The 24,313-nt window shown below is 62.7% G+C and overlaps 1 protein-coding gene and 1 non-coding gene across 3 annotated transcripts in view; both read left to right on the top strand.

The window, feature by feature from the left end:
* The first annotated feature begins 5,921 nt into the window (after positions 1 to 5,921).
* Positions 5,922 to 5,994, top strand: TRNAM-CAU (transfer RNA methionine (anticodon CAU)). The gene has a single exon. It is a non-coding gene; the product is annotated as a tRNA-Met (tRNA).
* A 297-nt stretch (positions 5,995 to 6,291) lies between these two features.
* The window catches only part of FBXO31 (F-box protein 31), a 51,192-nt gene continuing 33,170 nt past the window's right edge, over positions 6,292 to 24,313 (top strand). Inside the window, exons 1-3 of one of the 2 annotated variants that reach the window (XM_062176967.1) lie at positions 6,292 to 6,595; positions 21,140 to 21,211; positions 23,199 to 23,285. In XM_062176967.1, coding sequence (XP_062032951.1) covers positions 6,292 to 6,595; positions 21,140 to 21,211; positions 23,199 to 23,285 — 463 coding nt within the window. The remainder of the gene's footprint in view (positions 6,596 to 21,139; positions 21,212 to 23,198; positions 23,286 to 24,313) is intronic. The other variant, XM_062176968.1, reaches the window with a different exon arrangement.

Raw genomic sequence — 24,313 nt, 5'->3', positions numbered from 1 at the left:
GCGCGCCCCCTGCCTCCCGGGCCTCGTGGCGCCGGGGCCGCGTTCCCGCCCGAGACAGCCCGGGGGGGGGGGCGGGCGGTGGGGGACCCGGGGGGCGGGCGCGGGGGGCTCGGACCCCGACCCCCGGGCCCCGACCCCTGAACCCTGGCCCCCACCCCCGGACCCTGGCCCCCAGACCCCGATCCCCGGGCCCCGACCCCTGAACCCCGGCCCCCGCCCCCAGCCACCCGACCCCGGCCTCAGGCCCCCGACCCCGGCCCCAGACCCCGACCCCCTGGCCCCAACCCCTGAACCCCGGACCCTGGCCCCCGACCCCGGCCTCAGACCCCCGAACCCCGACCAGGCCCCCACGCTTCCCGCTCTGTGTGCCCGGAAGCCTGCGGGCAGCCTGGCCTCACCCTGGGAGGAGGTGGGGGGGCGCCTGGCCTCACCCCGGGAGGAGGTGGGGGGGCGCCTGGCCTCACCCCGGGAGGAGGCGAGGGGAAGAGGTGGGGGGGGCGCCTGGCCTCACCCCGGGAGGAGGTGGGGGGGCGCCTGGCCTCACCCCCGGAGGAGGTGGGGGGGCGCCTGGCCTCACCCCAGGAGGAGGTGGGGGGGCGCCTGGCCTCACCCCGGGAGGAGATGGGGGGGCGCCTGGCCTCACCCCGGGAGGAGGCGAGGGGAAGAGGTGGGGGGGGCGCCTGGCCTCACCCCGGGAGGAGGTGGGGGGGCGCCTGGCCTCACCCCCGGAGGAGGCGCTGACCCCGTCAGCTCGGGACACTCCCCCAGCCGTGCCCGGTGTGCCCGGTGCTGCGGTGGCGGGTGAGGGCGCCGAGGCCTGGAAGCCTTGCACTCTGGTCCTTGGACGATGCCGGGTGGATTTCTCGGCGCTGCTGTGGCCGGAGCTGCGTTAGCTGGCGCTGGGCTCTGCTTGTTTGGGGAACGGCAGCGTCCCTGCGCGCCAGCCTCTCTGTTTTTTCCTTCTTTCTGTGATAGTTTTTTTACTTATTGGAAGGGCAGAGTTACACAGAGGAGAGGCAGAGAGAGAAAGAGGTCTTCCATCCGCTGGCTCACTCCCCAGAGCTGCGCCGACCCGAAGCCAGGAGCAGGGAGCTTCTTCAGGTCTCCCACGTGGGTGCAGGGGCCCAAGCACTTGGGCCATCCTCTGTTGCTTTCCCAGGCCGCAGCCGAGAGCTGGATCGGGACTCGAACCTGTGGCCATATGGGATGGCGGCGCTTCAGGCCAGGGCTTTACCCGCTGCGCCACAGCTCCGGCCTCCGTCACAGGTTTTCCTTGACACGTCTCTGATCCCCTGCCACGAGCAGAGTCCTTGAACAGTGTGTGTGGTCCGGGCAGTCCACAGGAAACCCTGGGGGCTCTGGGTTCCAGCTCGCAGCCCGCAGTGTGTGACGTTTGCCGTTTTGTTGTTTTGTCTTCTGTGAAATTGGGGGAAGCGTTTTTCAGTAAAGCCCTAATTATGTCTCCACGTTTTTGCCAAACACAGCATCCGTTCTGAACTCCCCGGAGCGCGGCTTGCACTCTGCGTTCCTCTCAGAGGATCTGGGGTCCTCAGTGCCGCCTGCTGAGTGCCTTCCTGGGCGGGTCCACTCCAAGACGGCGCTTTCCCTTCCCGTGCGGGACCGTGCGGATGCGAGGAGAGGGGGGGACCCCGTGCCTGGCACACGGAGGTGGACGGGCGAGCGGACTCCCACGCTTGCTCCGCTCAGGCATCCAGAGGTTCTGCCGCAGTGCCCCACGCCGGGCCTCCCTGGCGCTGTGTGTTCTCTGCCCCTGCGGGGCTGCCGCAATTGTGCCCCAAATTTCTCCTGCCAACTCGAACCCCAAACCACACATCCCTGACCCCAAGCTGTGGCTGCCACGGTGGCTCAGAGCATTGTCCCCACAGATTGTTAATCCGTGGTCACACACGTGTGCCTGAGGACAGGAGACGTCGCCCGAGACCCGGATCGGGGCGGCGAGGGAGTGTTGCTCATGAATCACGGGAAGACGACTCACAGGCGTTGTGTGGTTTTCTCCATCAGTAGCAGAAACAATGGGAATCATAGTGTTTCCCAAAATAATTCTATAAGTTTTATTTTAGGCCGGCGCCACGGCTCACTAGGCTAATCCTCCGCCTGCTGCACCGGCACCCCAGGTTCTAGTCCCGGTTGGGGCGCCGGATTCTGTCCCAGTTGCCCCTCTTCCAGGCCAGCTCTCTGCTGTGGCCCAGGAAGGCAGTGGAGGATGGCCCAAGTGCTTGGGCCCTGCACCCGCATGGGAGACTGGGAGGAGGCGCCTGGCTCCTGGCTTCGGATCGGCGCAGTGCCGGCCGTAGCAGCCATTTGGGGAGTGAACCAACGGAGGGAAGACCTTTCCCTTGGTCTCTCTCTCTCACTAACTGCCTGCTCTGCCTGTCTAAACTAAAATAAAAAGTTTTATTTTGACGTATTCAATGCTTCCTCCAGGAATTCCAAGGTGCTTGTGAAGTAGCAGGCCTTCTGGAAGCCAGGGCTGGCAGTTTTCAATACAGAATTCCCACTGCGTGCCGGCAGTGAGGGGCTGTCCGTCTTCCCGTCTCGCCCCCCCTCCCCCCCCAGGCTGTCAGATGGCGCAGGCACAGGAGACGTTGACTACACTGCGTAAACATCAGAGACATTTGCCACACTCAACATGGAGCGCACGTTGTACAGGGAACTGGCCCCGGGCCTCTGGCCTGCCCTGGCGGTCCCTCCTCTCCTCTTTCCGATTGGTGGAGACAGTCCCCTGTCTTTGTTGTCTGGGCTTCTATTGGCCCCGTATCCAGCCACTCCTGACGTCATCTGTGCTCTTAGAACAAGTAAACAAGTCTTGCTCCCGAGGAGCACGGGGAGTGCCGGGAGCTGTTCTCGGACGGGGTTGGGCCAGGAGGGTTTCACTCCGCAGATAAGGAGTGTCCTCCCCGGGGCCTCGGAAGCTGGCGGCTCCTGGCTTCCCCCGCCCAGTGCCGCCCTGCGGCTGCACACGGCCTCAGCCAGCCAGGGCCGGGGGGAGGCTGAAAGCCACTCACATGGCGCGAGGTCACTTCTGGGCTGGCGGGGCGGCCTGAGGTTTGCTTGTGTGTGCAGACTGCTGCCCACACGGGGGTGGGCCTGGTGCGGCAGGGGGACCTCTCAGCTGGTCCCCTCCCCGGTAGAGGGCCTCCGGTTCTGCGTGGTGGGAAGATGTCACTTTGTCACTTGTGCGTTCTGGGCGCTAGTGTGGCTGCAGTTAACGCGATTCTTCCTTAAGATTTATGTATTTTGACAGGCAGAGCAACACCCGGCGGTTCACTCCCCAGATGGCTGCACGGCCAGGGCTGATCCGGGCTGCAGCCGGAAGCCTGCACTCCGTCTGGGTTCCCTTGTGGATGCAGGGCCCAAGCCCTTGGCCAGCCTCTGCTGCTTCCCGGAGTGTCAGCAGGAGCCAGACGTGTGCTCGGACGTGGGATGCCAGTGTCACGGCTGCAGCTTGGCGCGCCCCGACACCGTGACTTCTGAGGCCAGCAGCTGAGGAGCGCCTGCCCTGTGTTCCGGTGTCTCCTTAGCTGCTGTGAGCTTCCCGGAACGCAGGGTGCCAAGCAAAGGCTGTCTTGGGTCCAGTTTCCTCGTCCTAGCGCACACGCACCCTCCCCACTGCACTGTGTGGGGCACAGCGCTCCCCAAGGGACTGGAAGGTGTCTGCCGTGTGATTCCAGCCCCCACGGCCCCGCGGCACAGTCCCATTCCGCACAGGGACACAGGCTCTCGCAGCCGGTCTGTTCTTTCCGTCACATGTGTGGGTGAGCACAGCTCATCACTCCTTCCATGTTCCGGGGGTTCCGCCTCTGTCCCGGCTTATGCTCGCCCTTCGCTTGCCCACTCCTGGGCCCAGGACTGCTCCAGTCCCCGGGTGCCCAGCACGCCAGGCCCCTTCCTGCCCACGCCGTTGCTCGGTGAAAGGTGCTCCCGTGCCTCGCCTGCTCCGTGTGCCGGGGACAGCAGCTGTGCTGACATTGCAGAGCATCGTTCCCTCGAGGTTCTACTTCCGGCTAACTCCAGTCCCTGCTTTAATTTATAAGACAAATATGTATGTATATATGTAAAATGGGGGCTGGCGCGGTAGCTTAAGTCTCCACCTGCAGCACTGGCACGTGGGATGCCGATTAGTGTCCCGGCTGCTCCTCTGATCCAGCTCCCTGCTGTGGCCTGTGGGGCAGCAGCAGCAGATGGCCCTGCACCGACGTGGGAAACCTGGCTCCTGGCTTCGGATCAGCTCAGCTCTGGCCATTGCGGCTGTTTGGGGAATGAACCAGCAGATGGAAGATCTCTCTCTCTCTCTCCAACTCTGTCTCTCAAACAAATAAAATATTAAGACATGCATATACTTTATAGGACATATAGACCCTTTAATTGCATAGTTGCATAATCAAATTTGCACATAGGCTAGTATAGCTATTCTTCTAAACGTGGACATTTAGCCAGGTCATGTTGTGCCTTTCCGCAAACTCCGAGCTCCTTTGGCCGGGGAGGACAGCGTATTTTATTAGACTTTACATACCTGGCTCCTAGCGTAGAGTGTAAAAGGGGCAGATTTCTTTCTGATAAACCGAAGTGCAGGTGTGGCAGGGAATCTGCGGATGCCCACGGGACGCAGCCCACGGCCGACTAAGCTTTGTGAGCGCCAAGCTCCTTCAAAAGGCTTGTGGGAAAATGGAGTGAAAAAAAAAATCAGGGTAGTAGGGGCAGGAACTTCTGACCTCCACGCATTGTTTTTTCAGAAAACCCATTTCCCGTGAGCTTTTTTTGGAGACGCCTTGGTCTTTGTCGAGTTTGCCCGTGTGTCTGCTGGGTGAGACACTGGAGCTTTCAGGTTTGAGCTGAAAATGCACCCATGTTCCCAGTGTGTGCGGCTCCTCTGTTTCCACTTAGCAAACTTGTGGTCGGTAAACATTCCCGGGTCGCGTGGGTGTGAGCACCGCGCGTGACAGACGCACACCTGAGGCTGCGTCCAAGGAAAGGCAACACCGCGGCGGTGCCACTGCCGGGGCTACAGCCCGGGGGCCCCCGTGCACGGAGGGTGCTACAGCCCGGGGGCCGTGCCACTGCTGGGGCTATAGCCCGGGGGCCGTGCCACGGCGAGTCCTACAGCTCCAGGGCCGTGCCACTGCCGGGTACAGCCCAGGGGCCGTGCCACTGCTGGGGTACAGCCCGGGGGCCCCGTGCACGGAGGGTGCTACAGTCCGGGGCCGTGCCACTGCCGGGGCTATAGCCCGGGGGCCGTGCCACGGCGAGCCCTACAGCTGCAGGGCCGTGCCACTGTTGGGGTACAGCCCGGGGCCCCGTGCACGGAGGGTGCTACAGCCCAGGGGCTGTGCCACTGCTGGGTACAGCCTGGGGGTTTGCCACTGTCGGGGTACAGCCCGGGGGCCGTGCCACTGTCGGGTACAGCCCGGGGGCCGTGCCACGGCGAGTCCTACAGCTGCAGGGCCGTGCCACGCCCTGGGCCACGCTCCTCCGGGGGACAGCGGCGGGCAGCTGCCCGGAAGGGGCCCCGGGGACGAGGAACGGGGCATGGGTCGTCGGCCGGCCGCGGGCTGGGAGGCGGCGGAGGGCGCGGTGTGGCCCTCGGGCCGGGCGCACTGTGCCCGTTTGGTGACTCTGAGTCCGGGGGCGTGCGGAGCGGGAAGCCTCCGGGTCCCCGCGCTCCTCGGAGCGCCGGCGGCGGGCGGGAGGCCGGGGCGGGGACGAGCGCCCGCCTCGCAGGAACAGTCGGCGGTGCCCCTGGCGTGCGTGGAGCGCTGCGGGCGTGCGCGGCCTCACGCCCAAGCAGGCGCCCACGGTCGTACGGCGGACGCGTGGACACCGAAACCCTGGCCGCGCGGTGGGGGCCGACGCGAGGCTTGCGAGCCACTCCAAAGACTCGCGCGCGAGCCGGTTGCCTAGGAGCCTCGTTAGCGCAGTAGGTAGCGCGTCAGTCTCATAATCTGAAGGTCGTGAGTTCGATCCTCACACGGGGCATCCGCGTTGTTTTGTTCCCAGCATGCGCTACTGTCTTGATGGTGGTTTCTAGTCCTTTCCTCGGGAGAGCGTAGACCCCACCCAGCCCGGGCAGCCGCGCGGGGCGTTTCGCGGGGTCGCCGTTTTCCTGGTCTGTCCAGTCTGATTTACGGGGGAGGCGTGGCCGGGCTCTGCGGCGGGGGCGTGGCCGGCGGCCCCGCTCCGCCCAAAGGGGGCGTTCCCAGGCCCCGGGGGCGGGGCGGCGCCCGCGCGTGCGCACAGGCGCGCGGCGGCCGGCCGGCTCCGTCCGTCGGCGGCATGGCGGTGTGCGCTCGGCTCTGCGGCGTGGGCCCGGCGCGCGGCTGCCGGCGCCGCCAGCAGCGCCGGGGCCCGGCCGAGACGGCGGCGGCCGACAGCGAGCCGGACACGGACCCTGAGGAGGAGCGCATCGAGGCGCCGCCGTCGCCCCCGCGCCGCTCGCTGCTGGAGCTGCCGCCCGAGCTGCTGGTGGAGATCTTCGGCTCGCTGCCCGGCACCGACCTGCCCAGCCTGGCCCAGGTCTGCACCAGGTTCCGCCGCATCCTGCACACCGACACCATCTGGAGGCGGCGCTGCCGGGAGGGTGAGTGCGGCCCGGGCCCGGGGGCGGCGTGCTGCCCGGCGCGAGCACGCGTGCGTCTCCACCCGGGCGCCGTCCGCGCGAGGCTGCGGGGCTCGGCAGGTGGCGCGGCCCCGCGCGGCCCTGCGCGCCGCCGGGGCGGTGGGCGCGGGGGCCCGGCAGGCCTCACCCGCGCCCGGGACTCCCTGCCGGCCTTTCCTGCGTGGTTTCCCGTTGGAGCGTTCGAGGTGCGGATCCGTGGGAAGTCTGAGTGTCCGCGACCCTGGCGTGGCAGCAAAAGTGGCCTTTTTTTTTTTTGAGCGTTCTAGGGTGGGGGCGGGGAGCCCCGGCACTTCGTCCCCGCTGACACCCACGCGGGCCCGGGCGGTGACGTCCCCGACCTGTCCGGGGCTCCACGCTGGGGACAGTGCGCGGCAGAATTCGTGTGGAACCCGCGCCCTCAGAGGAAGCCTGGGGAGCCGAGCGGGGGTCCCGGAATTGCTAAGGGAGTAGAAGAGCGGGGGCGCGGGGCCCTGGTCCGGCCCTGAGCGCCGCCGTCCCCAGGCCCCAGGGAGCAGAACAGCTCCGCGGAGGAGCAGGTGCAGCCCGCGGCCAAGACCTGTGGGGCCTTCGGTCCAGTTTGCTCCTGGTCCCGTCTCCGCCCTGCCCAGGTCCCGCGTCACGGCCTCCCCTTCCCTCTCCGGGAATCACCGCTGTCCTGGGTGCTGCGAGCGGGTCCAGGCCACGTGTGCGTGCGCCTGCCCGTCGGCCGTGATGGTGCACACGCCTGTCTGTCGCCCGTGATGGTGCGCACGCCTCTCCATCACCTGTGATGTGCGTCCACCTGTCTGTCGCCCGTGATGGTGCATATACCTGTCCGTCCCCTGTGGTGGTGCATCCGCCTGTCTCCTGTGATGGTGCGCACGCCTGTCTGTCGCCTGTGGTGGTGCATCCGCCTGTCTCCTGTGATGGTGCGCACGCCTGTCTGTCGCCTGTGGTGGTGCGCACGCCTGTCCGTCACCCGTGATGGTGCGTCCGCCTGTCTGTCGCCTGTGGTGGTGCGCACGCCTGTCCGTCACCTGTGGTGGTGCTCACGCCTGTCTGTCGCCTGTGGTGGTGCGGACGCCTGTCTGTCGCCTGTGGTGGTGCGTATGCCTGTCTGTCGCCTGTGGTGGTGCGCACGCCTGTCCGTCACCCGTGATGGTGCGTCCGCCTGTCTGTCGCCTGTGGTGGTGCGCACGCCTGTCCGTCACCTGTGGTGGTGCGTATGCCTGCCTGTCGCCTGTGGTGGTGCGGACGCCTGTCCGTCACCTGTGGTGGTGCGTCCGCCTGTCTGTCGCCTGTGGTGGTGCGTATGCCTGCCTGTCGCCTGTGGTGGTGCGGACGCCTGTCCGTCACCTGTGGTGGTGCGTATGCCTGTCTGTCGCCTGTGGTGGTGCGGATGCCTGTCTGTCGCCTGTGGTGGTGCTCACGCCTGTCTGTCACCTGTGGTGGTGCTCACGCCTGTCCGTCACCTGTGGTGGTGCGTATGCCTGTCTGTCGCCTGTGGTGGTGCGGACGCCTGTCTGTCGCCTGTGGTGGTGCGGACGCCTGCCTGTCGCCTGTGGTGGTGCGGACGCCTGTCCGTCACCTGTGGTGGTGCTCACGCCTGTCTGTCGACTGTGGTGGTGCGTGTACTCCTGCCCGTCCCCTGCGATGGTGTGCGTGTGCCTGTCCGTCACCTGTGGTGGTGCTCACGCCTGTCTGTCGCCTGTGGTGGTGTGGACGCCTGTCTGTCACTTGTGATGGTGGTCCTTTAATTTGTGGAACGAGATCACACTGTAGGCGTCACTCTGCCTGTTTTTTTTAACCTCTGTCAACTTGTGTTTGCGAGTTCTGCCCGTTTTATTACATTTAGTTTGGTCTTTTAAATTAGCTTATCTTATTTTTTTCACTGCATACAGTATGACATTCAACAACTTGACAATCTTTGGATGCGTATTTGAAAACTCCGCTGTGGGGCCAGCACGGTGGCGCCTGCCTGCGACGCGGGCGTCCCACCTGTGTGCCGGGACTCCTGCCTTCCCCACTTCCAGTTCAGCTGTGGCTGGAGGACCTGGGAAAGCAGGGGATGGTCCAGGCGCTGGGCCTGCCACGCACGTGGGAGACCCGGATGGAGCTCCAGGCTCCTGGGCCGTGTGGGCTGGAGCCAGCAGTGGGAGATCTCTCCCTCGTCTTCCCCCGTCTCTCTGTCTTCCTGCCTTTCCAGTGAGTACATGTATCTTAAAAAATCATAGCAGTAGAGGAAAGTTGCACTGTGTCTGGACGTGGTGTTGCCGGGCGACGGCCGTGAGGTGCCTGGCTGGTTCCCGGGGGAGGGTTGCCTGTTTGCACACCTGACCGCAGGACGTGTGTGGGCGACAGGGTGGCCCCTAGGCGGTCAGGTGCGTGGTCACCAAGTTGCCGCCGTGGCGATCCAGCGCGTTCGCTGTCCCAGGGGGTCCTGGGTCCGCTAAGTTCTGACGGATGGTCCCTCTGACAGTTGGACCAGAGTGGGGGCAGCACCGTCATCTTCCTCCTTTTGTCCTGATGCCTGGTGAGCGTGCGCGTTTGACGCGTGTGTTTGTTGGTCTTCAGGGTTTCTGTGACTGCTTATCTTTAACCTTGTGCTTTTCTTCATACTTTTCCCTTGTGTGTTTTGTTTGTACAGTCTGCCGGTATTTCAATAGATTGTAAAATATTTTCTCAGGGTCCGTATTCAATTTTAATTTATAGTGAATTTTGCAACACTTTCAACTGTAATGAAAGTTACTGAATGAAACATTTGTGCTTAAGCAATCGTTTGTCATCCCCAGGGCACGAACGGGTACACAGCTGGGTCCCGAGTGAGCCTGAGTGCGCGTTCGTCCTGGCAGCTTTTTTTTTTTTAGGTTTGTTTATTGGGGGCGGTGCTGTGGCACAGCGGGTAAAGCCGCCACCTGCAGTGCAGGCATCCCATATGGGCACTGATTCGAGACCCGGTTGCTCTACAAGTGGAAGATGGCCCAAGTGCTTGGGGGCTTGCACCTATGTTGAGAACCAGAAGAAGCTCCTGGCTCCTGGCGTCAGATCGATGTAGCTCCAGCCATTGTGGCCATCTGGGGAGTGAACCAGCGGATGGAGGACCCCTTCCCCTCGCTCCCCCGTCGCGTCTCCTTCTTGTGTAACTCTGACTTCCAAAAAATAAATAAATATTAAAAAAAAGATTTGTTTATTTATCTTGAAAGGCAGAGTTACAGAGAGGTGGGGGAGAGGGGGTCTTCCATCCGCTGGTTCACTCCCCAAATGGCCACAGTGACTGGGGCTGGGCTGTTCCAAAGCCAGGAGCCAGGAGCTTCTTCTGGGTCTTCCACGTGGGTGCAGGGGCCCAAGGACTTGGGCCATCTTCCACTGCCTTCCCAGGCCACAGCAGAGAGCTGGATCGGAAGAAGAGTAGCCAGGACTTGAACCGGCACCTGTATGGGATGCCGGCACTGACCCGCTACGCCACAGCGCCGGCCCCCCTGGCAGGCTTCACCCCACTTCCTCAGGTCAGGGAGGGCGGCGACCCAGCATGGCCTGACAGGCGGCTCAGACCCACAGCGGCCGTGGTCGGAGACTTGTCGCCGTGCTGGGCACCAGGCAGGTTTGCGCTCACTTCTCTGAGCCCCGGGACTTCATCTTTTCTGAACCTGACTTTTGTTTTTGGAGGATACTGATAAGGCCGAAGTGAAGTTGATTTAGGTGAAAACCAGCACTGGTCCCCCCAGCCTTGGCCAGCAGGAGGCTGGGCTTGGGCTGGCCAGTCCAGTGTCCTGGTAGCAGTGAGGGGGTGGCTCCGTTGTTAGTGTGTTGCGACAAGTCAGAATGATTGGTGGGGCCGGCGCTGTGACGGAGCAGGTAAAGCCGCAGCCTGTAGCGCCGGCATCCCATATGGGCGCTGGTTTGTAGCTCCACTTCTGATCCAGCTCCCTGCTAGTGGCCTGGGAAAGCAGCAGAAGATGGCCCACATGCTTGGGCCCCTGCACCCACGTGGGAGACCCACATGAAGCTCCAGGCTCCTGGCTTTGGTCTGGCCCAGCCCTGGCGCTGTGGCCATCTGGGGAGTGAACCAGTGGGTGGAAGATCTCTCCTTCTCCCTCTCTTTGCCTCTGCCTCTCCTTCTCTGTAACTCTTTCAAATAAATACATCTTAAAAAAAACACGTGATATGTGTTTACTCCTCGGTGTTTAATGTTTGCTCTCTGTCTCTAATCACTGCTTTCTCCAGAAGAGAAAAGCCGGCCACAGACACGGGAGTAGGGGTGCAGGCTGAGCCCGGAGTGCTGCCTCCCATGTGTCCGTGTGGACGTGCTGGTCCAGCCCGGCTGCTCCGCTTCCTGTCTAGCTCCCTGCTGGTGCACCCAGGAGGCAGCAGGTGATGGCCAGGTGCTGGAGCCCCCCCCCCCCCCGGGAGACCTGCGTGGAGTTCCTGGCTCCCGGCTTCAGCCTGGCCGAGCCCTGGCTGTGGCAGCCCTTTGGGGGTGGAGCGGTGGGTGGAAGATCTCTCTCTGTTTCTGTGGGAGTGGGAACAGCACTGATGCTCGGGTTCTAATGCTGGGGAGGCTGGGGCCTGGTCGGCTCCAGGGGTGCACACTGTCCAGGTTCACGTGTGCCGGGGTGGAGGCACACTCTGGACCCCTCACAGGACGCTGTTTTCCTGTTTGGTGAGAGGCTCAGAATTCGCAGGCCCTCGGCCTTGCTGGCCCCACAGCGTGGAGCGTGGACGGCTCGGCTCACACCGTGGGGTGCAGTGTTCTCGGGGCAGGCGAGAGCAAGCCCCCCCCGACTGGCAGGTCTGGGGAGCAGGCAGACGCCGCGTCGGGCGCGTGGGGTGAGGGAGGGCACCGTTTTGATGCGTCACTCCCTTGGCCGCCGGCCTCCCGCATTGCTCGTGTGGGGCTGTAAGTCATCGGTCTCTGTGCCCGGGCAGGCGGGTGTTTTGTCGCCTGGTCACCGCCTCCCTGCTGAGTCGGGAGCCCCGGGAGGGTGACTGTTTGTTTACAAGATGCCTCGTGCCTCTGCCCCAGGCCCGTGCTAATTATAACTTGCAGGGTGCAGACAGGCGGACAGCAGGAGGCAGACCTTGGCCAGGGTGACTCGGCTTCTGCCTGCCCACAGCAGCGCGTGAACTCCTGTTTGCCCTCAGCGGCCCTGCCCTCGCTGTGGCGGCATCTGTACAATGTGCGCGTCAGAACTCGCACGGCTCTTCCTGGGACGCCTGATCCTTAGTGAACGTGGGGAATTGGAGGCCCCGTGTTTAATTTGGGCCTCACGTGTCCGAGCAGTTGCTGTCGCTGGTCTCCGACGGGCTGGTCGGCCACGGGAGAAATGCGGCTGACGCGGGGGGCGGCGGAGCGGGCAGGTCGCTGGTTTTCGTGGCTTGGGGGCGTCTGGGATTCTGGTGAAAGGACACTTGGGGAGCCTGTGGATGGGTGAAGGCTGCCGGAGCAGCGCCTGCCAGCACCCGGCTGCCCACAGACTGGGTGGTCCGTGCCAGGCTTCTGCAGGCGGCTCTTGGGCACGGCCGGGCTGAGCACCCTGGTCCTCCTGGAGAAGCAGCAGGCGGCTGCAGGAACATCCTTTGGGAGCTGGCTTCAGCGAGTGACGAGTGAGGGTCTCCTCTACCGTATCCAGGGGGCCGGCCCTGGTGACGTGCCAGGGCGGCCGATGGCTGCTTGGAAGCCCGGCCGGTCCCCGTGTCCGTGTCTGAGCAGTGGTTACATGATGTGTCTGAGGACCTGGGACGGGCACACGGACCCTGGACGGACCTGGACCTCCTCGTAGAGGGGCTGCAGTGCCCTCCCGGGTGGTGATGACACCATTAGCCGGGGCCGCACCCGGGCCTGCCTGCCAGCACTGAGTGTCTGAGGGCTCAGAGGAGGTCTGGGTGAGGTGGTGCTCGGACAGCGCAGGTGGGGGCGCCCCAGGGGCCGCGGTGCCGAGCTGCAGAGGAAGCTCAGGCGGGCCCGGCTCTCTGGCACAGCGCTGCCCGAGGGAAGCTCACGCCGGCCGTTCCTGGCTGCACAGGGTTTCCCAGCTCTTCTCCAAGGTGGAGAAGCTGCAGGCATTTCCTGCAGCCGCTGAGAGGTGCTGCTCAGGGCCTGAGGGGCAGGGCTGGGGTTGTCCCTGTGCTGCGCTCAGTGGGAGTAGCACATGCCGTCCACACTGGCGCAGCGCTCCCCACAGCCGTCCCCAGCCTGTCCTCACCTCCCCCTCATCCTGCCGGCACGCCCCTTCCATTTTATTTTGTTTTATTTATTTATTTGAAAGGCAGAGTTACAGAGAGGGAGGCAGAGAGAGAGAGAGAGAGAGAGAGGCGCAGAGGTCTTCTGTCCACTGGTTCACTCCCTGAATGACTGCAGTGGCTGGAGCTGGGCCAGTCAAGCCAGGAGCCAGGAGCCAGGAGCTTCTTCCGGGTCTCCCACGTGGGTGCAGGGGCCCAAGCAGTTGGGTCATCTTCTACTGCTTTTCCAGGCCACAGCAGAGAGCTGGATCAAAGGTAGAGCAGCTGGGACTCGAACCAGTGCCCACATGGGATGCCGGCTCTACCTGCTGCAGCAGAGCGCCGGCCCCTCCCTCCTTTTCAAGGCTGCCCGGTATTGCACCGTGGACGTCCGCGTCTGCTTCCGCGTTTGTCCGCACTTCTGGCCGCTGTGACCAGGGGAAGGCTCAGTCGTCCTTGGGAGCTTGTGTTCAGTTATCCTGGGTGCACTCAGAATCGTGGGGTCACGTGGGAGGTTTTTTTTTTTTTTTAAGATTTATTTATTTATTTGAAAAGCAGAGCTGCAGAGAGGGAGAGTGAGAGGCGGAGACAGAGAGAAAGAAAGAGATCTTCCGTGCTCTGGTTTACTCCCCAAATGGTTGCAGTGGCCAGAACTGGGCCAGGCAGAAGCCAGGAGCTTCTTCTCGGGGGTCTCCCATGCGGGTGCAGGGCCCGGGCACTTGGGCCGTCCTCTGCTGCTTTCCCAGGCCATTAGCAGGGAGCCGGGTCAGAAGTGGAGCAGCCGGGACATGGACAGGCACCCACATGGGATGCAGGCACTGCAGGCGGCCCCAGGAATTTGAGTTCTTTGTTTGAGGAACCCCCTGCCGTTCTCCGCTCACCCCTCTCCCTCCCCTCCCCAGTGTTTGTTGCTTAGCTGCACCTTCGGAGTAGACACCTTCCGGAACGAATTTTGTGAGTGATGTACAAGATGAAGAGGAACTGGGGCAGGCTCTGGGGGGCAGTGGGGTCCCCGCTTGGCATGCCCACGTCCGCTGTTGAAGTGAGGTTCCAGTTCCAGTTCCTCCACTCCAGATCTGGTTTCCTGGGAAAGTGTACCCTCAGAGGGTGATGACCCAGGGAGCCGCGCCCCTGCCACCCGGGCACCTGGCTTCAGCCAGGCCCAGACCTGCTTGTTGTGGGCATTCTGGGAGGACACCAGCGGGCTGAGTGTCCCTCTTTGGCCTTTCACATAAAAAGGAAAGTTTAAAAAAAAAAATTAGGAAGGAAACTTGAATAGGCATCTTGCAGTGTTGATCTGTGACGTAAAAAGCAGCCGAGGGACCGGTGTGGATCGGGGGCTGAGCCACTGCTGGTGATGCCGGCGTCCCGTATCTGAGTGCCAGTCCAGCTCCCCTGCTGCCAGTCCAGCTCCCTGTCACCGTGTGCTCCGGGAAGCAGCGGCCGCGGATGATGTCGCTCTGCCTCTGAGATGAATCCGTAAATCTTAGGGAAAAAAGAGCAGAGATGCCTGCTAGCTTTAGGTCAGCTTGGGTGGGGAAGGCCGTGTGGAAGGGGGGAGGTCGCGCTCGGATTTCCTGGGAGGGAGGTGCCTGCCTGCTGGCCAGTTCCCCTCATGACTTATGGGAAGGCTTACACAATAGGAGGATGTGGAATTGTTCTTAGCCGCTGCTTAAAAAAAAGGACTTGTGGTGTAACCAGTTAAGCTGCTGCCTGCAGCGCTGGCGTCCCACCTGGGCGCTGGGCTGAGTCCCTCTGGTCCCTGCTAACGCCCCTGGGAAAGCAGTGGGGGTCGGCTCAGGTGCTGGGCCCCTGCACCCACGTGGGTGACCTGGAAGAAGCTCCTGGCGTCTGCCTGGCCCAGCCCCAGCCGTTGTGGCCATTTGGGGAGTGACTCTCTGTGTCTCTCCCTGTCTCTCTGTCTCTTCCTCTCTCTCTCTCTCTCTCAATCTGACTTTTCAAATAAGTAAATAAATAAATCTTAAAAAAAATTTTCCATCATGTGGAAAATACCGAACATTTTTTGGTGGAACAGTTGGATCAGAGTGGCCGTGAGCTGCTCTGGTGTGTTTTATTATGACCTGGGAAAACTAGGAAAAACTCACTAAGGATTTCTGTATTTGTTAGCACTATAGGATAATTTTGCTTTTCTTTTGATTTTTAAAAAAAATATTACTTTCATCTACTTGAAAGGCAGAGAGAGGGGGGTAGGTTTCTTCCATCTGCAGTAGGCAGGGCTGGGTCAGGCGGAGACCAGCTGGGTCTCACGTGGGAGGCAGGAACCCAGAGCCCGGGCTGCCACCTGTGCCCGGGCTGTACGAGCAGGGAGCTGGGTGTGAAGGCGAGTAGGCAGGACTGAGCCAGGCGCTCGGGTTGGGATGTGCCGTCCCAGGGGGCAGCTGAACCCCCAGCACCACACGCCCACCCCCTCTAGCTTTTAATGGCATTTTGTGGACGGTGCATCGGGCTGTGTAGCTGATCACCGGTGTCACACCAGCAGCACCAGCTGACGGTGCCGTGTGGAGACTGAAGGGCCTTGGGCTGTGGAGTCATTCAGAATCCCCAGCAGTTGATAAAAGGGGTACACCGTTTCTTTTCTTTTCTTTTTATTTTTTGACAGGCAGAGTGGATAGTGATAGAGAGAGACAGAGAGAAAGGTCTTCCTTTGCTGTTGGTTCACCCTCCAATGGCCGCTGCGGCCGGCGCACCACGCTGATCCGAAGCCAGGAGCCAGGTGTTTCTCCTGGTCTCCCATGGGGTGCAGGGCCCAAGCACTTGGGCCATCCTCCACTGCCCTCCTGGGCCACAGTAGAGAGCTGGACTGGAAGAGGGGCAACTGGGACTAGAACCCGGTGTGCCGGCGCCGCAAGGCGGAGGATTAGCCTGTTGAGCCTGTTGAGCCACGGCGCCGGCCAGGGGTACACCATTTGTCTCAGGTGAGAGTATGCCTTGAAGGAAAAATGACACTTTTTTTGTTTTAACAATTTTTTTTTTTTTTTACTTGAAGGGGAGAGTTAGAGAGGGAGAGGTCTTCCATCCACTGGTTCATTCCCCAGATTATCACAACGGCCAGGGCTGGGCTCAGGCCAAAGCCAGGAGCCAGGAGCTGCTTCCAGGTCTCCTACGTGGGTGCAGGGGCCCAACACTTGTGCCGTCCTCTGCCGCTTTCCCAGGTGCATTAGCAGGGAGCTGGATCGGAGGCTGGCGCTGCAGGTGGCGGCTTTACCCGCTACGCCCACCTGGTCGTCAGCCTTCTGAGTGGAGAGAAGCTGCTGAGGCTTCAGGCCAGGCTGGCTTTGACTTCAGGTAGATAAGAAGGGCGGAGCAAATGGGTGTGGCTAGGGCTGAGGTCTTATCTAACCGTAGGCACCAGCCTGGGCGCGGCTGGCCTGCCGGATCAGACGGCTCTGCCAGGAGGCAGCACTGCCGGCGCCCACGCCACACGCAAGGCCAGCGAAGCACCTGGGCCTTCCTGCTGTAGTTTTGACGTGGGTCGTTTGCACAGAGAAGCAGGGGCAGCCTTGGAGAGCCGCTGAACAGGGGAGGGCCGTGGGAAGGCCGTGGGAGGGCGGTCCTTGTGCAGCCCCTCGGCTCTGCTGGAGCGGGGCAGCGCCGGGGGCGTCCAGCCTTGCCTGCGTCCCGCGCGGTTCCCAGGTGCCCTGCTGGGGGGAGGGCCTGAGACCTGGTCAGCTGGGCCACCTCCACTCACACCCAGCGTGTTGGCGCAGTGCTGTCAGACTCTCACCTGGGAGATGGTGATCTGTGCCCAGAGTGACACAGATGGTCTGGCGCTCACTTCTGGGTGCAGCTGTGTGGAAGGCAGCGCCGGCACACACCTCGGTGGCCGTAGCCTCTCTTGGCCTCGTACCAGCTCAGAGCTGCTCTAGCCGCACGGTCAGCCCTGACCCTGGGCCTGGCTGCCAGGCTCCGCCCAGTCTCCCACTCTTCCCCTCCCAGCGCAAGCCCCGCCCTGGCCGCAGACTGGAGTTCGCTCTCCCCTTGCTCCCGGCTTGGAGCCCCTGCAGGAGCAGTTGCATTCCTGAGTTAAAGGGGGCAGTTTTCTCACCCTGTCTCTAAACTGACTCTGATGGTTCGTGAAAAAGACAACAATCAAAGTGAAAAGCACTGTTCAGTCCTTGGTGACCGAAGGCTCCGGCTTGGGGCGGTTTTCAGGTGTGGCCTTCGGTGCGTCCCTTGCAGGCCACATGCTGGGAAGTGAGCTCTCCGGGCTGGGTCACCGTGTGCGTCTCATGGCACGAACTTGGCACACGCGGCTGCTGAGCCTCTGCACGGCTCGGCCCTGTGGCTCAGCCGCTGTGGCCCGTGTGGCTGTTGTCACACTTTGTGTGTTGTCTGCTTGGTGAGAGCTTCTTGTGTTTAGTCTGCAGAGGTAAAGTCAATTTGATACTGGTGGTCAGATTTCGCTCTGAGCCAGCTGTGACGTGTCACATCTGATTGTTGGCACTTTGTCACCGAGGGCTGTGCCCTGGAGTGACATCTCCCTCGGCCTAACGGCTGAGCAGTTAGCGTCCCCAGCCTCTGGGTCAGCACTAGGTTCTGGGCACTGGGGAGTTGCCACTTTGCTCCGTGGACCTCCAGAACTGGGTGGGATCAGCGGAGTCAGTGGGCGTAGAAGCCCCCACTACCGTGCCTGCCGGGGTGTCCGGAGCGGCCCCGAGCTGAGGCAGGACGGCTCTCGTGATGAGCTCCTGCGCTTGGACCCGATGGCCTCCACAAGGAGCCCTGGGCTTGGCTGTGGCCCACGTGGTGCTGTACTCTGCAGCCTGTCCTCCTTGGCTGACTGTGGCCATCGCCTGGAAGGACAGGCTGTGTGTACCAGGCCGTGCAGGCGTTGTGCCTGGGAGCGGGTGGCGCGGCTCCAGCGTGGTGGCCCTGCTGCCTTCCCCTGCCTCGCGCTCTCAGCACGGCGCCCTCCTCCTGCCCTTCGCACCTGCGCGCCTTCTGCTCCTGGCGTTGTCCGGGTGGAGTTTACAGGTGGACGGCACCGTTGCTCCAGGGACCTGTAACGCACACCGAGTCTCACCGTGGTTCCAAGTGTGCTCCCCTCGTCGCTGTGATCGCCCCGTAGCACTTGACAGTGCAGCAAAGGGCGTTCCCCTCTGAGACCGTCTGTGTTTCCATCCCTGCCCTCTGACCCCCGAGAGCTCTCCCCCCAGCTGACCTCTGGAGGAAGCTCCCAGAGCGCCGGCACTGTGGTGTGACAGATTGCCACTAGAGGTTCCTCCCAGGCCTCCCGTGGCTTTTGTGGCCGGCGGACGTCGTGCGTCCCAGCTCACCGGGAGGGAGGCCCAGGGAGCCATGAAGGGGGCTGCGGTGCTCACTCTACCTGTGCCGTGTGCAGGGGCCTGGATGCCGGCTCACGGCAGGCCCGGGACTTCGCCTGCTCTGTTCCCCGTCCTTAACCCGGGGCCCGTTTGTGGAGAGGACAAGCCCCCACCCGTGGGCCTGGTGATAGAATTATCAATGAAGTTATTAAGTAAGGCCTTCAAGCAGATGCCCAGTTCAGCTTTTCCACGCGAACACGATGCACAGGTAATTTCTCAAACGTAACTTCCCGTTTCTAGTTAGTCGATTTAACCTGTCCTAAAACAGTGTTTTTCCTTCCCGTGTTTGGTAAAGTTGACCCCTGGAAACTGATTATTATTGAGTGCCAGTTCTGCCCTGTTTGAACATGCATTCAGGGGCTGGTGCTGTGGCCTAGCGGGGAAAGCTGCCCGCAGTGCCAGCATCCCACATGGGCGCCGGTTCAAGTCCCGGCTGCTCCACTTCTGTTTCAGCTCCCTGCTAATGGCCTGGGAAAGCAGTGGAGGCTGCCCCAGGTCCTTGGGCCCCTGCACCCACATGAGGGTCCTGGAAGAAGCTCCTGGCTCCTGGCTTCTGCCTGGCCCAGCCCTGGCCATTGCAGCCATTTGGGGAGTGAACCAGTGTCTCTGTCTTTCCCTCTCTGTCTGTCTCTCTCTGGGACTCTGCCTTTCCAATAAATACAGCAGTATTTTTTAAAAAGCGCATTCAGCTCTCGTCACTCTCTCTGTGGTTTCTGGTGCTGTTAGCATGCACCCCGGTGCCGAGGGCCCTGTCCAGTGGCCACAGGCTCCCTCGGGGAGCCCAGCACAGGGGCTTGGCCTGGAGCTGGGGAGGGAGCGGCCCCGGCCCACCTGGGGCAGCTCTGCCGCTGCCTTGCTGCTGGCGTCCGGCTCAAGGGTTTGCTGATGGAAGTTCCTGGGGCCGGTGTGTGGCACAGCAGGTGCAGCCGCTGGTGGTGACGCCAGCCTCCCAGGGACGCGCCTGTTCCCGTCCAGCTCCCTGCGGGTGCGCCAAAAAAAGCTCAGGTACTCGGGTGTGGGGAGCCGCAGGCTGGCCACCTGTGGGAACCTCCTCTACATGGTTTACAGCAATCGGTCGACCACAAGGCCTACGAAAACAACCGGGTGAAACAGATGAAACAGAATGGACTCTGCATGAACAACTAGGAGGAACCAGGTGAAACAGATGAACCTTCGACCTGAGCCGCTATTGGCTGCGGAGCACATGCTCCACGGGACTTGGGGTATAGAAGGGCACTGGGATCTGGGCGCGGGGCCGCCGCTGCCGCCATGGCCGTCCTCTCCTTTCTTTTCTCCTCTCCCCACTTTCCTTCTGCCCCCACAAGTGAAAGTTCCTTGAGAACCGATGAACAGTGACCGTGTCGTGACTGTGTTGGACCCTCGCTGGCGAGGGTCCGACACTCGGGCCCCTCCACTCATGTGGGAGCCCCAGATGGAGCTCCAGGCTCCTGGCTTCAGCCTGGCCCGGCCCTGGCTAGTGCGGCCATTTGGGGAGTGACCCAGCAGAGGGGAGGTCTCTCTCTCTCAATCTCTCGCTCTCCCTCTGTTTAACTCTGCCTTTCAGATGAACAAGTAAACCTTACAAACGTTTCATGTTTTAAAAATTGGAAAACATCGTCTAGGATACCGGAACTCTGTTTAGGGAGCACCACTGAGTCTTCCGAGGTCCGCCCCTGGTGCTTAGTGAGGTGTGGGGCCCGGCGGGAGAGGAGTGAGAGCCGGGCTCGGGATGTTCGGAGGATCCGGGGCAGATGCCTCCAGAGTGGGGATTGTGCGTTGTGTGTTTGTTTCTCTTTGGAGTGCAAAGAGTGGCTGCACATTGTTAGGTTTTACAAGATTGATGTCTGGCTTTCGGGGGTTCTTTGTGATTAGGAGAGATGGGTCTGCCGCTGCCGTGAGCTGAGCGAGCCGCAGGGGGTGGCTGGTTGTCCTGTCTAGGTCTGTGCCATCCACCATGGCAGCCCCAGCCACGTGGGGCTTGCAGTGTGGCCAGGCCAAACTGGGACGCTCACGCACACCAGCTCTGGCCCAGAGCACACACCAGGACTCGCTGGGGCAGCCACTGTCCTTGCAGTCCTGGCTCTTCTCTTAAGAACCAGACTATGGCTTCCGGCTGGCGCTGCCCGGGTGTGGAGCCGCTGGGCTTCCGGCCGGGGCCGCCCGGGTGTGGAGCCGCTGGGCAGCCTCCCGGAGCTTGCCAGGCTGAGAACGCCCCTTGCTCAGATGCCCTGTCGCGGGCCCGCGGTCCGAGAACCCTGGGCCGAGCTCCGGCAGAAAGCATGCTGTGCTGCTGTGGCTGTCGGCTCCGTTGGGGCCTCTGTTCAGCCGGGAGGCCGGGAGCGCCGTGAGAAGCAGGGCCCCAGTGGCAGTAATCCCCTCACCCAGAGTGCCTGTCCCGCACGCCGGGCAGCTGCCGGCCTGCGCCAGCGCTGCAGTGACACGGCTGCGTCGGCCGCAGAGCTTTCCTTCCAGAGCCGAGACCTGACCCAGCGCTCCCGGGGCTTGTGTTGCGATGTGCAGGGGAGCTGGCTGTGGAGCCGGGGCACCGGGAGGGGACGCAGGTGGGAGAGCCAGCTGGGCCACGTGTCGGCTTGGTAGCAGAGGGCATGCTGGGGTCTCACGAGGCCTTTCCGGCCGTCTGGAACCGACACCTGCGCTGCTCATGTCCGTGGGAGCAGGCGCTGTCTCCATCCAGGCCGGTGAGACTGCCGGGGCCTCTGTGGTCGGTGTCTGGGGCTGCTGGAGTGCACTGGGGGGACAGACCGAGGGTCACGCTGCCGAGGCGGGGGGTGGCCTTGGTGCTGGACGAGGGCCGCGGCCGAGCACAAGTCCAGCGGGCTCCACGATGGGAGGCCACCGCGTGGCAGGGCCAGGCCGCGCTCCGCCCGCCACAGCCACAGCCTACGCGTTTCTGCTGCTCGGTGCCTTCCTTTACAGCCTTGGCGCCTGTTTCTCGTTGCAGAGTACGGCGTCTGTGAGAACTTGCGGAAGCTGGAGATCACCGGCGTGTCTTGTCGGGACGTCTATGCGAAGCGTGAGTTCCTCTCTCTGTTTCCATCCCCGGGCAGGGGGCGTCAGCGGTGAGTCAGGCACATAGCGTGGCCAGCGGAGGGGTTAGGTACAGGACTGGCAGCAGCCGCGCTGAAGGCCGGGGCGGCAGCCTTGTCTTTTTCCTGGCCTGGGTGTGTCTTTAACCGCACCCTCCGCCCTTGGTGGCTAAGGCGCTTGTCACAGGCGCCGGGGACCTCCAGGCCTCAGGAGTGTGTGGGAAGAAGCCCGGCGGCGCTTCCAGACTGTGTGTCTCGGCCCGGGGCCTGCAGCCTGCAGGGTGTGTGGACGGCCGTGGGGATCGGTGCCTTCCCGGAGTCTGTTTCCAGAGAGGCAGCCCTGCCTCACACCTCCTGCGCTCGTCTGTGAGCAGGCAGGGCCCCTCGGCCTCCCTCCTTCCTATTCTCTGATTCCCTTGCTTCCCGAAGTCCCCAGGACTTTGAGCGAGCGCTCAGCCTCCGGGCCCCACACCGGCTTCCCAGTCGGTCTCGCCCCAGTGCCAGGAGTATGTCCCGCTCCTGTCTCCTGGGGTGAAGCCGCCGGAGGCTTTGGGGGGCCACGGGCCCCCAGGCTTCTGCCATGGCGTCGTGGCCCAGGTCTTGTCCCTCGCTGGGCTGTCCCGCGTGCCATCCCAGAGCAAGACAGCGACAGATTCCTCTTTGAGGGTTGTGGACGCCAGCCGCCACAGCCTGGCAGGGATGTTGTGCCAGTGCCAGCCCAGGTGCCGTGTGTTTTGCACACACCTGTGGGAGCGCCCGTCTGGGCACGGGTGCAGGGGGGCTGCAGTGGGCGTGGCAGGGAGGCCCTCGGGACACCCGGAGGTCATCCACTGCCGATTCGATGCCTTGGGGGTGTTTGTGGGATGCGAGGACAGTGCGCTGTCCAGTCTGCACTGGCCCAGACGGATTTCTCTTTTCAATTTCTTTTTTAAAAAAGAATCTATTTATTTATTTGAAAGGGAGAGAAAAAGAGGGAGAGAGACATTTTCCATCTGTTGGTTCATTCCCCAGATGGCCACAATAGCTGGTCTGGGTCAGGCCAAGGCCAGGGCCAGAAGCTCTCCTACGGGGGTGGTAGGGGCCCAAGCACTTGGACCATTGCCTGCTGCGTGGATTGGAAGTGGGTGGGCAGGGAGGGAACCGACGCTGCAGTGTGGGATGCTGGCCTTGCAGGTGTGCCACCACCCCGGCTCCTCGATTGTCATTGTCGTCGTCATGTGTGCCACCACCCCGGCTCCTCGATCGTCATTGTCATCCTTTCTTGTACCCTTACATTTAGTCATTTTTTCCAACCGGAGTCAGATCTTCCGTGCGCTGGTTCACTCCCCAGATAGCCACAGTGGCCAGGCATGGGCTGGGCTGGAGCCAGGACTTTCATCTGGGTCTCCCGCAGGGTTGGCGCACCTGGGCCATCATCCAGTGCTTCCCCAGCACGTTAGCAGGGAGCTGGAGCGGAAGTGGAGCAGCCGGGACACCCATGGTGCCCCCGTGGGACGCCAGCACCACAGACAGTGGCTTCACCGCTGTGCCCTGAGGCCAGCCCCGGTTTCCATGTTCATGTTCTTGTGAGTGTGCCCCTGGAGTGCCGGGACAGGTGGCCAACCCGATCAGCGGTGACCAGGTCTGACTGAGTCCACGCAGACAGGGGAAGTGCCAGGCTTGTGCGGGGCCAGGGTCTCCCAGGGCCCTGTCCCCCCGCCGGGCCTGGGGCCTGCTGCGAGTGTGCAGCCTGAGACGGGCTGAGCCCGGCCGGGATCCCCGAGCTTGCTGCCGGCACGCGTTTCTGCTGCGAGTCCCCCGGTAAGAAGGAAGCGACACCGTGAACATCCTCCCCGCCGGGTTGTCAGCTTGGGCCCGAGCTCCCCTCCCGGCGTGCCGTGTAGGTGAGGGAGAGGGTGCTGGGTGGTGTGAACACCCCCAACACGGTCGTGAAAAATGCAGCCATCCTGTGCTCTCCCCGCTGTGTCTGTTCAGGTATAAACCCGCGCGTGAGGTCGGGACGTTTTATGAAACTGCTCCCCGATTACGGGCACGTGGAGTACAGAGACGTGTACACCTGCCGTACGTACTCCCCTGTGGCTTTGGCTTGCGCAGCGGGGCTGAGCGGCTGCCGGGGAGGGCCTCCAGCTCACACCCTGTGCTGTCCCCCTCCTGGCTGCGGCACTGCTCCCTGTGACGGGGACCCCGGCTGAGCTGCGGCCCCAGGGGCTGGGTCCAGGGTCTGCGTGCCGACGTGCAGTTCACATGTACTCCTGGCCGAGGAAGTTGCTACAGAAATCTGCACTGTGGCCGGGGGGTGGGGAGTAGACAGCTGGGGGGGGGGGGGGAACAGAGTGGATGCAGGGAGGGGAGAGTAGACACCCTGGAGGGGGGACAGAGTAAACGCCTGGGGAGGGGACAGAGTAGATGGGGGGACAGAGTGGATGCCTGGGGGGGGGACAGAGAGGATGCCCAGGGGGACACAGAGTAGATGGGGGGACAGAGTGGATGCCCAGGGGGACAGAGTAGATGGGGGGATAGAGTAGGTGCTCAGGGGGGGACAGAGGATGCCCAGGAGGACACAGAGTGGATGGGGGGGACAGAGTAGACACCTGGGGAGGGGGACAGAGTAGACGCCCTCCAGCGTTCTGTTGGAGTCAGGTGGAAGTTGGTGACATCTGAGCCTTCCTCCCCCATCCCACTTTGATGGCCGATGTGATGTAAAGATTGTGTGTGCAGATTCTAGAACCAAGTTCCCCCTAGCTGAGCTCTGCAAGTCCAAGCTGTAGCCTCAGGTGGTGCGGGATCCACTCTGTAGCTCACAAGGGCTGACTCCAGCCCGTTGGCGTGCCCACGCTTTGGTGCCGCCTGTTTGGGGCAGACTCTGCCAGTTTCCAACCAAACCCACTGAGGGCACAGAGAATACAACTAGTTTCTGAAGTTTTTCGCAGTGTCCTGTCAGACTCCGGTCAGATGGCTGGTTCCACGGGGCCCTGGGAGGGGACGTGTCAGACTCTGGTCAGATAGCTGGTTCCACGGGGCCCTGGGAGGGGTCGTGTCAGACCCTGGTCAGATAGCTGGTTCCACGGGGCCCTGGGAGGGGTCGTGTC

The sequence above is a fragment of the Lepus europaeus genome, chromosome 19, assembly GCF_033115175.1.
Source record: "Lepus europaeus isolate LE1 chromosome 19, mLepTim1.pri, whole genome shotgun sequence".
Lineage (NCBI taxonomy): Eukaryota > Metazoa > Chordata > Mammalia > Lagomorpha > Leporidae > Lepus > Lepus europaeus.
The sequence above is the reverse complement of the archived record's forward strand: the minus strand, read 5'-3'. Positions and strand labels throughout refer to the sequence as shown.